This window comes from Nuphar pumila, chromosome 5 (genome assembly GCF_984573655.1).
Source record: "Nuphar pumila chromosome 5, dmNupPumi1.hap1.1, whole genome shotgun sequence".
Classification (NCBI taxonomy): Eukaryota; Viridiplantae; Streptophyta; class Magnoliopsida; order Nymphaeales; family Nymphaeaceae; genus Nuphar; species Nuphar pumila.
In genome coordinates, this window is record NC_143253.1 from 135,652,150 (window position 1) to 135,667,304 (window position 15,155).

Consider the following 15,155-nt stretch of genomic DNA (forward strand, 5'->3'; position numbering starts at 1 on the left):
AGCTCTCACATTATCTGCTTAGGGAAGGTTTTACACAATCTAAGGTTGACAACTCTTTTTTTTCAAAGATCACTAATGGGGAGCATATATTTGTTCTACTTTATATGGATGATATCATCATTGCAGGAGATGCTATTCAATACATCAGACAATTTAAGTCTAACATTAATCAGCAATTTCGATTGAAAGTCCTTGGTCGCCTGAAGTACTTTCTCGGTATTGAAGTTGCACGATCCAAAGCTGATATTTTCTTATCTCAGCGCAAATATGCTCTTGATATTTTGCAGGACATGGGCCTTCTTGGAACCAAGCCCAACCAGTTTCCTACGGAGCCGCACGTCAAACTCAATAATGATGATGGTGTTTTACTCGAAGATCTGGGAATGTATAGACGTTTAGTGGGCCGGTTGTTATACCTTACAATAACCCGCCCTGACATCGTCTTCGCAGTCAACATCCCAAGTCAGATTAGTAATCAACAACGACAACCTCATATGGATGCTGCCCTCCGAGTCCTTCGATATCTCAAAACCTGTCCCGAACAAGGTATTCTAATATCCTCTACCAGTCATCTCCAAGTGGTTGGTTATTGTGACTCTGACTCGTCCCTCTACATCATGTTATTGCATCATGATCAAAGACAGTTTAATTTTTTGAAAGACCAAGAAGCAATCCACTGCCTCACGGTCCTTGATCGAATACCGTTCTATGGCCCTCGCCTGTTGTGAACTCACGTGGCTCAACTACTGCTGGATTTTGGAATTAATCACTCTCAACCCATGATATTGCACTGTGATAATCAAGTTGCCATCCACATCACAACAAATCCCGTTTATCACGAGCATGTTAAACATATCGAAATAGACTGCCATCTCATGCGTGAAAAGATTCAAAGTGGTCTCATTGCAACATGTTTAATTCCTTCGCATTGTCAGCTTGCAGACCTTTTTACCAAAGCAAACACTTTTCTCATCTCAAGTCCAAGTTAGGCGTTCTCAATCCCCATGCCCCAACTTGAGGGGGAGTAAAAGATACCGTGTCATATGAAGTTCTCACACAGTAGACTTCTGTTATGAGAAGAACTTCTTTTGACATGGAGTCTTCGCTTGATACAACTCTTGAAGCCTATTGAGAGAAGTCCACGTTTGAAAAGTATTTTTTGCACTACACTATGAGGACTCTGAGGGCACGTCAAGCTTATCTTTACCATTATACTTGTAGCTTATCTCCATTGTATTTGTTCTATAAATACCTCATTGTATTCCCCTTGGCTCCAAGCAAGAAATAAGAGAATAAAGAATCGTTATTCTTCGTTATTCTCCATTTATTTGATTTTACGTTTTTCTTCACTGATCGTAGCCACCAAGAAATCTAGTAACTCATCTCTAAGTGTCAGGCCTAACCATAAGAATCACCATCTTGGTAGACGTGGTGACATTCCATTGGAAGTTTAATTCCTTGATTTCATTATCAGCGAGCATAAGAGTGACTTGACCCATGTATGATCTGAGGATGTTCCTCAACATAAGACCAATCAGACTGACAAGTAAAAAACAGTAGAACGACCAGCAAGTTCTATATAAAAGAAGACAGTTTCTCTGGTTTCAGGCAGTGTTATATCAGAAATTCGATCGGATATAGATCTGAACCGGCTGCTTTTTAATAAATGTACAAAATAGCTTAAAATTTAAATTTTAATATTATTTTAATGGTTTCAACACGTGTCACATTCTGCACAGGAATTAGTTTTTGGCTGATTCAGAACTATTCACTTGAGAATCGGTATCGGCAGATTCACCATCGTTGGCCAAATGATACAAGTTTGACAACATTCAGGTTGTAAACGTACAGGCAGGTGCAACCAACAGAACAAAAAGAGGTACAAAGCCTTGCGTTTAGTAGTTCACAATGACTTAAGCTATATGTAGAGTTGCCAAGGAAATAAACCATGCAACAACTTTAGAACATAGCTACTAGCAACTGTTGCCAAGTCTTGGAAGCCGTTTGTGATGTCTTCATCTTTTGAAGGATAACATGCCAGTCGACTTACTTTTTGAGATGGGGAAAACACTGATAAAGATCGACTTTGGGATGCTTTGCTTCTGCATGCTCCCTGCACTTGACTTCTGTTGTTGTGCACATAAACGTCTGCATACACACCTTGCACTGCAAATGCCACCAAAGTCAAATAAGAACAATATATATATATATATATATATATAGAGAGAGAGAGAGAGAGAGAGAGATTGTCCAATAAGAGAAATTTTGCTCCGGTGTTACCACCAAAGTTGGCCACAACAGCATCCAGCTAATTTCATGGACTGCATGTCGTGATCAAGCACACAAAAACATCCAACTGAAAAAATTCTGTATCTCCAGCTATATAAGCAATCACAGTTATTTACTCAACTCAGCATATTGTCAAGATCCAACCTCAGTCTCTTAATAGTCAAAAGCTCTAGCAAGCACCAATCTTAAGAAACAATACGTGCAAAAACTATCCACAGTGATGACTTTTGGGCAAGCCATGCTGTCCCATATTTTTGCCGATATGCAAACTAATAGACCCCAACTCTGAGAGCAACACTGCTGTCTGAGTACATGATAGTCTGACAAATGATAGTTCAAGCATGCCCTGAGAAAGCATAAACAATAAAAGGGGCAATACCTCACACATGAGGAAGAATACGTCAATAGTTTAATCCCAATTAACTGGACAAGTTTATATAAAAACACCCTTAGAACAATTATGTCAACAATCAAATATGTGTGCAACAAATAACGTCAACACAAGCCACAACAGGAAGGAAAGTAGGAACTTCTATAAATTAAATCAAACGATCGTTTGACATGTATCTATATAAGTATTTCCAACTTATGTACGAAACCTGAAACCTTACCACCAACCTACCAATTGTTCTAAAGATACAAAGCCAACAAGCTATACTACTTTATTTTAGGTTAAACTAGTTCAGTAACTCTAAACTGCAAAAATGGAAGAAAAACAAGCAAAAAGAAGTCACCAACAAGAGCAGCAGTTACAAGCAGATGTCCTAGGCCTCCATCACTGAGGCAGAGTATTTGAAATCCACAAAACAAAATTAAAACTTGGACCATCAGGAACTGATGACTGTTATTAAGGACAGTTGACATTCTATGACAGCTACAAGGTAGCTTTGGGCTGCAAAGTACATCCTCAACCTGGTTTTCCAACCATGTCAGGGTCTTTTCCAGTTCAACCAGTGGTTGGAACAACATGAGACATAACTGACAAAAGGGCTAACTGCTGAAGCTTCGCTAGCAATAGACAAGAACTGCAAGCAAGAAGCTATAATTCTGTGTATCACCTGAAACGTGACTTGCTTGAAATATCATGTCTTAGTTGAATGTACAACTTAGCTCAGAAAATTTGCAAAAAGGATCAATATACTTGGAAGATCAATGATAATGCATGAAAATGCATTCAATATTATTATTAAATTCATGTATTTATTTGTCTTTTATTGTTTCGATACCCATGTTGTTTCAGGTGTCGAGGAGCCATGGTTCGAATTCCGTCCAATTTGGAGCTAAAACGACAAAGTTATAGCCGTTTTATGGTTTTGGAACGAATTTCAAAGAGAACCGGTTCCAGATCTAATCCAAATGACGTATGATCTATGTCACATGGGTGCGGGTGCGGGTGCGACACGGGTGCGGCGCAATTTCAAAAATTTTGGACACGGGGACTCGGCTATATATATATATATATATATATATATATATATATATATATATATATATATATATATATATATATATATATATAGATGACTCGGTCAAAGTTGTGCCCATTAGGGGACAGGTGATGAGTTGTGAAGGCATTCTGTACACTTTCTTCATACAGGAATAATTCACTTTTGGGCACTTTCTTCATACACTGTAATAATTCACTTTCTTCATACAGGAAAAAACCACAAAAACTTGAGTTGTGCCCATTCTGTACTTAAAACTTGAAAGTGTACAGGTATTTTAGTTGTGATGGGTTTTTTTCCTTACAGCTGTAGCCCAGAAAATTTCAAAAAAAAAAAATAAAAAAAAATTTTCCAAAAAATGGACCAAAATGACCCTGGGTGCGTTGACCACACCCAGGGTCGGGTTGACCGAGTCCGAGCCGCACCCGTGTCCGCACCCGTGTCGGTGCGTGTCGACGCGGGTGCGGCGACCTTGGAGCCGAGTCCGTGTGACATAGCGTATGATGGATCTTGGATCTAATCCACACGTGATTTGCAATCCAATTAACCCAAATCCACAATGGTTAATTAAGAAAATTTCAAAAACACCCTTCCTTCTTGGCATCACCTTGTTTTTGTAATTTAAACTAGATGTAGGTAGTTTTTTGAAATAGTTTTTAATTTGAGAATAGTTTTGTAATTCTTATTCTAACCTAAAAACCTAATATAAAAAGTAGCTATAGAGGGGGCGTGAAACCAGTTTGGCCTTCTCTACAGCACGCCCCCCTCTCCCTTTTCCCCTCTTCCCATCTCACGTGAATCCCCTCATCTCTCTTCTTCTTCTATCAATGCCTTCTGCTTTTTCTTCTTTATTCTTTTCCCTTTCTTTATTCTTCTTCTTTTTCTTTTTCTATTTTCTTTTTCTACGTGAGAGCAACTCCGGGAGGCTGTTACATGCTCCACGAGGCCAAGCTCACTCTCTTCTCAATCCGGCCTGTGAGGAGATACCGGATCGGCCATTCGGCACCTCCTTCTTCCTCCTTTCGATTGTAGATCTAGTTTTTAATTTCAGCTATTATTCTTTTCTGGATTTTTGTTTATAGATTAGATTAAATTTAATTAGATTTATTTATTTAGCATATAACCTGCGTTTTATTTTGTTTATTCTTTTTGAAATAAAAAAAAGGGGAGATCGATGGCTTGAATCGACCATCGTCCAATTCAAGCTGCCGATTGGATCGAGTTAGGCGTCTTTTGTGTTTTCTGTATTTTATTTTTATTCTATTTTCTCTGATTCTTTAGGATATTGATTCATGTTATGTTCTGTTAATCTGATTTGTTAAAAGTATTTTCTGTTAAAAATATTTAATTAGAATAGTTGGCTACAACAACAACAACAACAACAACAACTACGCCTTCATCCCAAAACAATTGAGGTCGGCGATATGAACCAAAAAAGAAAATCATTCTGGGTCTTCCACATGAATCCTTCTCCTCCAATCATTTCTATCCAATGCCATGTCCTCGGTGAGGTTCAAAGCATTCATATCCTTTCCTATCACCTCCATCCATGTCTTCCTAGGCCTACCCCGACCTCTTTTAACTAATATATTTTCCCATTTCTCCATCCTTCTAACTGGAGCATCATTAGGCCTTCGCCGAATATGTCCAAACCACCGTAAACGATTCTCTCTCATCTTATTTTCAATGGGTGCAACACCTACCTTCTTACGTATCTCCTCGTTCTGAATCTTATCTTTTATTATATTTCCACACATCCATCTCAACATCAGCAACATTAATTAGAATAGTTGGCTAGTTTATGAAAAATCGGTAATTCTTGATTTTCGAGTTTTTTTTTTCTGATATTGTTTTGTGCGTATCTGGTGTTTTCGGATACATTTTTCGAATCCATAAATTGGGTTAGGTTTATGGACGAATCTATTTTCAATCTGCAAATTTTCGTAAGATTCCGAACTCATTTGACGGACTGGCGCGTTGTTTTCCCGCAGTCTGTTCAGAAACACACAGTTTAGCGTTTTTGCATTTTTTTCTGTTTTTCGTAGTCATTTTATGTGATTCGTTTGGAGTTTTTCAACTACGTAAACTGCGTCAGATTTCTAAGTGTCAGGAACAAATCTGAAAATTTTCATTAGGATTCGACGCTCTTGTCCGTTCATTTGATTTACGAGAATCTGTCAAGACAAGAAATTATCGAAATCACGTAGGACAAAATCATCATTTTTGCATTGGTTCAGTTTTGTTTCATGATTTTTTTTTGTGGTGTTATGTCCTAGAAGCGAGAACACTCTATTCTAGATCATAACCCAATCAAGTCATGTTGGGGAGTTGTATTTAGAATTTTTAATTCTTTTATTTGAGGTTGACTGCTCTTATTTATTCGTTTTGAACTAACCTAGTCGTGTGGTAGTTTGTGTTCTGGTTGCCTTTTTGTGTTTGTGCAGGTAGCTGATGTGGGCTGGAAGGTTGATGTTAAGGTGGACACACTAAGATATCAACACCCGCATACACGGATCGTGGTTCGCAAGCAGAGGCATCTTCGTCTTCTTTTTCTTTTTCTTTTATTTTAGTTAGAGTAGGGCCTTACGTCATATTGAATCGGGTTGTATTAATTTTCCTTCTGCTCGACATTTTGTAATAGGATTTACGTGCTTGTTTGCCGCACTTCAAATTTTTTTTAAGGCAATAAAGGTGTGTTTCTGTTTGGAATACTTAGCTTTTGTCCCGTTCCTTGAGTTTGACTTGGATCTCACCATTAGTGTGAACCAGTTTTTATTATTTAGTGTGCGGTTTGCACAAACGTTTTATTGAAAATATACTTTTAAAAATATCTTTTATAAAACTTACACCAATCAACCCCAAAATAGATGTATTATGATTATGTTTCGCAGGTCCAATGTCTTCCACTGGGATTCTGGGAGTATTCCTTATTGTCTTTTCTCTTGCTTTTGTTATGATAATGAGCTCCAAATAGCATCATGCCAAGATGTTCATCTTCTTCGCCTGATTCTATGAGGTATGGAAATGGGTTTGATTGTCTTATGTTTTGAGCTGCTCAGGCCCATTTTGTGACATGTCTCAGTTGATGATCTGGTCTAGTTTTGTTTAGAGTGATCTTGGTTTTGTACACCCATTTTCTAGAAGTTTGCATCTAGATTTATTTTAATAGCATAATAGCTCGCTGAGTTACCCGAGCTATTACCTTGGTCACAGTGAAGAATATGGGCCTGACCTGCTATGTGCTGGCTATAGGTCCAATTTGTTGTTTTCAACAGGCTGGATGTGGTTTTGGAAGTTAAGGCTCTTTTGGTAAATCGGTTGTGTTCTGGCATCTCACCCATTGTTTTTGCAACCTTAGCAGGCTGAGTTAGTCAAGGGATGGATTTTGGTGGCTGGATTGCTTCTGATGATGAAATATTACCAGTTGCTATCTAAAGCAGGTCAAGAACATAATTTGTGGAGCTTTTCTTGGAAAAAGGATGCATGGTCGGCTGAAATTTCCCAACCATGTATTATGGGTTGGGGCTTAAAACGTGGCTGATAGATATTTCAGATGGATAAAGTTAAATTGGATTTAATAAATGAGTAATTGAGAGAGAGTCATGTGGAAAAGTGGATTTAATACATGAGAATTGAGAGAAAGAATCATGTGGATAGACTCATGGAATTGTGTTGCATGGATGTTAGGTCTTCCACTAAAAAATTTAAGGTTTCTTGTGTGGTTGTTAAACCCTATTATATATTTTGCTTCTCAAGAAAATAAAAAAAAATCTCTTATCTACTTTGGTATAAAGCATGTTGGACAAGGTTATATTTTGAGAGGGTTGCTGGATTGATGATTCCTTACTAAGCATACCTTATCTTTTTGGTTACCAAGGAGATTTGTACCTCAGGTACCTAGGGTTTAACAGAGAGTACCAAAGCTTGGAAATGATTTAAAGGATTTAACAAATGATGTTCCCTCATGCACATCTTTCATCTTGACTTGAAATGTGGATTATTCCTGGTGCTTTCATTTTTGAAGCTAGTTGTTTTGTCTGACAACATTATCTACGCCCATTCCCAATTAATGTAGTTGGGGTAGCTGAACCTCCTTGTCTGGAACATTTTGCCACTCATGGTTAGCCATTTGTAATGGAGAACAACATTCAGGCTAGGGGTTTTGATTATACCAGCAAAATGCATGTGCAGTGTGCACCAGTGCACATGGAAGGAATAAAAGAAAAAAAAAGTCAAATTGTATTTCAAGTGCTTATGCTTAACCCTGTAACACTGCCACTATTATGCAAGGCAAAAAACTTACACTTAAGTTATGCCACATTTAAAAATGATGCTTAATTATTTACTTAGTAAAATAAATTAGGCAAGACCAAAAAGTAAAGCATGAGAGAAGTGAAAAAAATATGTTTTTATTTTCTTAGCTAGGCAATAAGAACACATCAACTGCACCAGAATCGTGGTGGTCATCCTCTCACGAAATGAAGAGAAGAAAAAAAGAATTTGTCATGAAAATGGTGTCATTTGTTATTACTATTTAGAAAAGATCAAAATGTATGCAACATCTACAATGTTTACCGATTTAGTCAATAAAAGAAGATGTGATCATTAGAGAAAATTATAGCTGCCTCTCATTTCAAACACATTCAACCTTAGAAAACGTAGGAGAAAGCACCTATAATATTGCATGACATTGTCTAAGCACATAGGATACTGTTTAGATAAATTATGATCTCACAATCATAGTTATAAGACACTTGGCTTTGACTACCTAACAGTCTAACACATGTTTAACATACTATGAAAGGAAGATATAGAATAGACAGATGAAAAAACATTTCAATGTTCTGCAATTACTTAAAACTAGGACCTGGTATTTGGGGAATGGACCTATAAAAGTTGACTGCGTATATCTACTAAAAACTAAGAAAGCATGAAACAACAGATACTGCAAAGAAATATAAAAATCAGCAAAAGAGAAAAGGAACCAATTTCAGATAAGAATGGTTCTTCCACACTTGGGTTGGTAATCTGTTGAACATACAAACTTTTGTGACTGTAACAAGTTAACTTTGCAGTACCAACATTGAATTTCTCCCTATCAGGCATGATCTTATTTTTCCTATTCTTGAATATAAAAATGAAGAGCCAGGCCTAATCCAGACATAAAGTACCTCTAGGTGTCTGCCCTTTTCTGGTATTTACAAACACAAGTACCATGAAGTTTATACACCATGTCCAAACCTTCACCCATTTCTTTTCTTGGTCCTTGATCCAAGTCCCTCAACAGGGGGTCTTTAGGAGACCAAGTGTCATGGTTGTGCTAAATTCTCTAGTAAAAGAAGAGGAACTCTAGTCTTGGATGCTGGAAATGCTGAAGTACACCCTTTTTTCAATATATAAGATATTCCACCTCCCAACTCTTCTGGTGCAAGCTGACAACGGGCAGAGAAGATCATTGTTTCTTTACCTCTAGCCTCTTTTATCATTATTCTTAACATTGAACTTGGTGGCAACGAGGACATTTGACGCACCATGCTTCAAATGAAATTCCCTTTCGGAATCTCAAAGTGAAAAAAACAAGTAATCTCATAAATATCACGGCCATCTCTAGCTCAATTTTAAAAGTTTGCCTCCTAGGAAAAGTGCTGCTCTAGTCCAAATATTTGTCCTCATTCCTGATATTACTCATAAAACCTCTTTCCAATTAAAATCACTATAGTACCATAAACAAACGTGAAAAACAGTGCCTTTATAATCACAAAAAGGCAACTAATTTCGCAAAGCAAAAGAAATCAAGGTCCTCCAGACATGAGATAAACCAGAACACCATCGAGCAATCACACTCCAACGGATCTCACAGCGACATGAAAGTGAAACCACCGACTCCGGTCTAGCTGAATTGCAAAGGCGAGGATCAAGATTTGGTGATTGATCATCTTAAGAACATAAGCTATCGAACAAATATAAAAAACAGAAGAAGATGGGACAACGAATTCATATGCCAACATCCACCAAAAAAAGAAGAATCCTTCATTTTAGTCTCAATCGCTCATGTCTCACACGTTTTATACACATTGTAACCCAAATAATGCAACAACCCAAATACAAATTGGAACGAACTCCCAAGAAGCAATCAAGGTAACCATAAATCAGACTCTAATCTAGTGACAGAACAAAATCACACCAGGAAAAAGGGACTGGAAAACTTTGGCAGGCATAATTACCAACTACGATCAAAGGGAAAAAAGTGGGAATTCCCGAATCGATCGGGATGGGGATGGAAAAAAGAGAGGGAAATACCTGGATGGTCATGGCCTTCTTGTTCGTTTCCAGTTGGCTTCCTGCATTAGACGAGTCGACACCCGCCATCAGATTAAGAGGCTGCAAAATTTTAGAGAGAGAGAGATAAGGAACCTTTGGGGGCTTTCATTTTCTCCAGGTTCTTCTCGCGTGCCATCCTGGACTTCTGCCCGTTCCCTCCTCCCATCGTGTCTGTGTTACGATTCAGAAGCGCCGCAGAGAGAGAGAGAGAGAGAGAGAGAGAGAGAGAGAGAGAGAGAGAGAGAGAGAGAGAGGAATTGAAGAACAGATGCAAGAAAAGGAAGAGAGAAGGCAACAAATGGCCCTCTCCCTCTCTCTTTTTCTCTCACACACACATCGGTCGTGTGGGACGCAACGCCCAATTTTTAGCGTCCTGGATTTCTCCTCCCCCCCGGTGAAGCCGGAAGTTTCTGGACTTCCTTCCAAACTTTATGATGACGTCTGAAAGGAAAATAAAATTTTACATATGAAAAGTTTTCATATGATAAAACGTTTCTATGATCTCTTTTCTTTGTATACGTAACATGTTTTTTTTTAAATTGAGTGAGAAAATTGTTTTGTAACTTTATACGACAGACAATTTTAATAGAAATCTCTCTCTCTCTCTCCTCTCTCTGCTATACATTTGCTAATAGGGACTTGACCATCCGAACGAACTGAAAATTATATGTGAGGGTCGTGCTGACCCAATCAGACTTCATACATGGATTCAACGTGGTGAATCTGCTAAGAACCGGCTCTTGGATCATGTGTTTTTGATGAAAAACATGATTTTATGAGTCAAGAAAATATCACCCATTGTAGGTCATTGATTTTTACCACTCATAAAATCGTGCCTACATGTCATAATCGGACAATCTAAGAGGCGATGTCCACTAACCTAAACATTTAGATCATATCTATAAGGTTATTTTCATAAAAAACAACAAAATAAATGAAAAAAAAAACTCATTTATAAATAATGGTGATATGAGCAAATGTTAATCATATATATAGGGAAAAGAAAACCTACGTGATGGACGTGGTGCGAAATGAAACATGTTGATGAATTTTCAGTATTTTTTTCCTAAATTTTGACCCTATAGTTGTGTCCAACATGATTGATTTACTAGAAATAAACACTTGAATCATACATTTTGGATGAAAAAATAATATTTAGAGCCTCAAAAATTTATGTCATTATTCATGCTTCCATGTCCAATGTGGATGAACATGGATGCACGTATAGGCATGCCATCATCGATGTCATGTGTGTGAGAGAGAAAGATGGACGTATACATGTGCATATGTGTGAGGGAGAGTCATTGAAGTAAGCTGCATGCATATTATAGATAAATTACAACCGTTGGATCTCAAAAGATTCAATGGCTATTAAAAGGGAGTATGTTTTTCGGGGCACCGAACCATTACTAATATATATATATATATATATATATATATATATATATATATATATATATATATACTAGAAAAAACTGTTTCTCTTAACTGTGATGATTTTTTTTTTGTAATTTCCCCCCTTTCAAATATCCCCGATAAAAAATTTGCTTCTCAAAATGAAATCGAACTTTCTTTGATGTTGGACAATATATTTTGTGTTAATTTTTTATTGTAACAAACGATATATATTTTTAGGCAAACGGCTTAATGATATATTTAGGTAAAAAACACTAGCTCGTTTTATCCACTTTTCCTATTTCAGTGATATTTCTCTTTTTCTAGAAAAAAAATATTAAAAGGAACAAGGTTTGAGGATGAGGCATCCTACAAACCGAGGAGATTATAGAGATAGCTGCATGATTACATAATTGCCCAATTTACAGTGAACAACGAGTGATTCCCATGTCCAAGTGCATACCATGCCAACTCGGGGGGGGGGGGGGGATGTGCTCCACTTGTCTGGTAGAAGCAGTAGTGCATGTCACCTTGTGTTGGGACGTTGCAAGTTCGAATCCCAATGGCATGGTTCTCGCCTATAAAAAAAAAGAACATTTCTGATTAATCGTGCCACTTTACTAGTTAGGGAGGTTTTTCCACCAAAAATCTTGTTATTTTCTCTCCTCTCATACCGGACACCATGCCATCACTTTTAGAACATAGAGGGTTGGGGTCTAATAAAGATATGATTGAAATTCATGATCTCCTGGATATTCTCATATAAATGGTGTGGGGATTGTTCTCTACAGCCACACAATGTGAGAGAGAAGAGAGAAGGAAACACTAACGGAGAAAGGAGAAGGGTGTGTTTCAGCCCCACACCCATGTGCGTGTATATATATATATATATATATATATATATATATATATATATATATATATATATCTTGTATACAATAAAAAAAAGATAATGTACAAAAAAAAATTTGAAATACCCTTTACAACACATTTTATATTCTTAACACTCCCCCTCAAACTAAACATGGGTCTCTTGTGAGAACTATGAACAGTTTGCCCTTAAGAAATCAATGCCTAACACATGTTAGCGGCTTGGTGAATGGATCAACAGCCTTTTCATCGCCTTTAATAAAAAGAGGTTGAATCTCTTTACTTTCAACATTTTCATGTATAAAATGTTGATCCAGCTCTACATGCTTTATCTTGTTACAAAATAGTAGGGACCAAGAGACAGACTGTTAACAATTGATATTACTCTGTATTCTGCCTCTATACTAGACTAAGCCACTGTCATTTGCTTGTGACTTGCCCAAGAGATAAGATGACTATCAAGAAAAACTCCATACCTTGTCACTAATCATCTAGTCATGAGATCACCTGCCTAATCAGCATCCGAGTATGCTTGAATTACAAGGAAGAGACCTGTGGTCTTATTGAGATGTTCTTTATACACTAATCCATCTATGATTGTTCCCTTAACATACTTCAAAATTCTTTTGGCTGCTTTCACATGACTTTTTTGGGGCTTATATATAAATTGTGAAACTTAGTGTACTGCAAAAAGCTCTCATAAGAGAATATTTTATCATCATATCCTATAAACCGACATTTCTGGGCTTTAGGAGATAGCTTATTTTACCACGATTCATCTATATATATAAAGCATCTACTCTCAAAAGCTCTCATAAGAGCATAATTTGAACTCTTCTCATGAAGTAGTGCGAATGGACTCTCACCCCCTAAATTAGACAAGGGTATGCGATTGATATAGTAAACTATTGTATGAAATGCCTCAATCCAAAGATCTCTTCTAAAATTGGAATCCATCAATATAGTGAGTGTTGTATTGACTATGTGTCAATGCTTTCTCTCAGTTACCCTATTTTGTTGGGAGGTTTTTGGGCAAGACATCTCATGCAGTATGCCATTTTCGTGTAAATAACTAGTGAAAGTCGGGGAGATATATTCATCGTGATTATCACAACGAAAGCGAAAGATTTTTTGAGAGAATTGAGTTTCAATATAGGATTTAACCCTTTGAAATATTTGAAAAACTTCACCTTTATGCTTCAAAAAATGACGTAAAATTTAGAAATTGACATTGAGAATATGGGGGTTGGTCTCCATACACAAGAACAAACTAATTTAAAAGGAAATGAAGCTCTTTTATTAGCAACTATAATAGATAATTCATGACTCTTACAAAGACGACACTTGGAATACAAAAATAACACTTTTGGACCCTTATCTCGCAAAGAGATAAGGCCCTTATTACATAGGATATGAATAAAACTGGAATTGCAATGTTCAAGACTCTGATGCCACAATTGGACTTTCTTATTAACACTTACAACTTTGAAAACAAGGACAAATAAACTGTAATTAGAATTTCTACGAGCTTCGTTCATGACAAAGATTCTCAACTCTTTCTCCTTCAATGAGGGTTTCCTTCATAAGAGGGTCCTTCATATAATAGAAAGAGAAGAAAATACAACATGAGATTTAGTTTGGTTTATTAGCTGAGAAACAACCATACGATTACAATGAATATTTGAAACAATAAAAGTATTGGAGAGATTGATGATCCCACGACTAGTAGAAACAATGGTGGTTTCTATGTGTATGATGGGGTGATATTTTTCATTTGTTGTGACAATACTACCATTACCACAATAAGGTATAATGTTAGAGAGTTCACCAGAGTCACTTGTCACGTGATATGCAGCCCCCGAGTCGACCAACCAACTATTATGGGAAAGAGATTGCAAGCTTGACGAAGCTGATCGGGCTATAATACTTTGACTGACATTCCAAGTATTTGTCTCAAGTGTGCTCAATATTGTATGTCTCAATCATGCCCGATATAGGATTGTGGTGCAAGCCAACTTGGCTGAGAGGCATGATTAAGGCATCAATGTCACGATGTGAACCTGTCATGGATGAATGATACCCTTATTGAACAATGTTGGGTCGAGGTCCTTAAGGATTAAATGTAGACAAGTAGGCTCTGAAGCATGGTGGATAGGGAACTTTAGGTGGCCTATAACTAGGTACATAGCACCAAAAACTGTCTAAATACTATGTCCTTTCTTACCCCCATTTGACATGCGAGATTCAAACATGCATTACATTGTCCACCTTGCTGCCCATCTGTAGGAGTAGGAAGAAGGCCTCTTCCTCCTTGAATACTATTGCCTCCATATCCTCTACCTTGCCCTCTAGATCTGTCGGCATTTTGATACTTTTTTGGGTGAAGTGTTGGCTATCAAAACCTCATGATTGACATGCTATTCAATATTTTTTAATAATATAACTTGAAATGCAGTTTCGAACTCCAATATCATTGAACGTAGCTTATCAAAGGTTGGCCTTGGACTATGTCCCATATACATAGAATAAACATGTATTCAGGTCCTAATCCTCAAAGTGTTTGAGTGAAAATATTATTGTCAGATATGTGATTGCCAATGGTTGCTATCTTATCTGATATGAATTTTACTTTGTTAGGAAACTCATGTGGGCTGGTATTACCTCTTTGCAGTGCCCCAAGTTTTGATTTCAAGTGATAGGTCTTGGGCATAGAGATTTGTTCAAACCAAGTGTGTAGAGTCTACCATAACTCACGTGTTGTGGGTTTGATAGAAATATGCAACAATAATTCTTGGGATAGAGTGGTTATGATAAAAGCTACAACAGCTTGGTCAT

The 15,155-nt window shown here is 37.2% G+C and overlaps 1 protein-coding gene across 1 annotated transcript; it reads right to left on the reverse strand.

Annotated features, from left to right (window-relative positions):
* Nucleotides 1-1,787: 1,787 nt before the first annotated feature.
* On the reverse strand, nt 1,788-10,395 carry LOC149838910 (uncharacterized protein At2g23090-like). Its single transcript, XM_090006873.1, has 3 exons — nt 10,149-10,395; nt 10,035-10,075; nt 1,788-2,166 (listed from the first exon to the last, which is right to left on the reverse strand). The coding sequence occupies exons 1-3, from the start codon at nt 10,219-10,221 to the stop codon at nt 2,047-2,049; spliced, it is 234 nt and encodes a 77-aa protein (XP_089862999.1). The 5' UTR covers nt 10,222-10,395; the 3' UTR covers nt 1,788-2,046.
* Nucleotides 10,396-15,155: the final 4,760 nt, after the last annotated feature.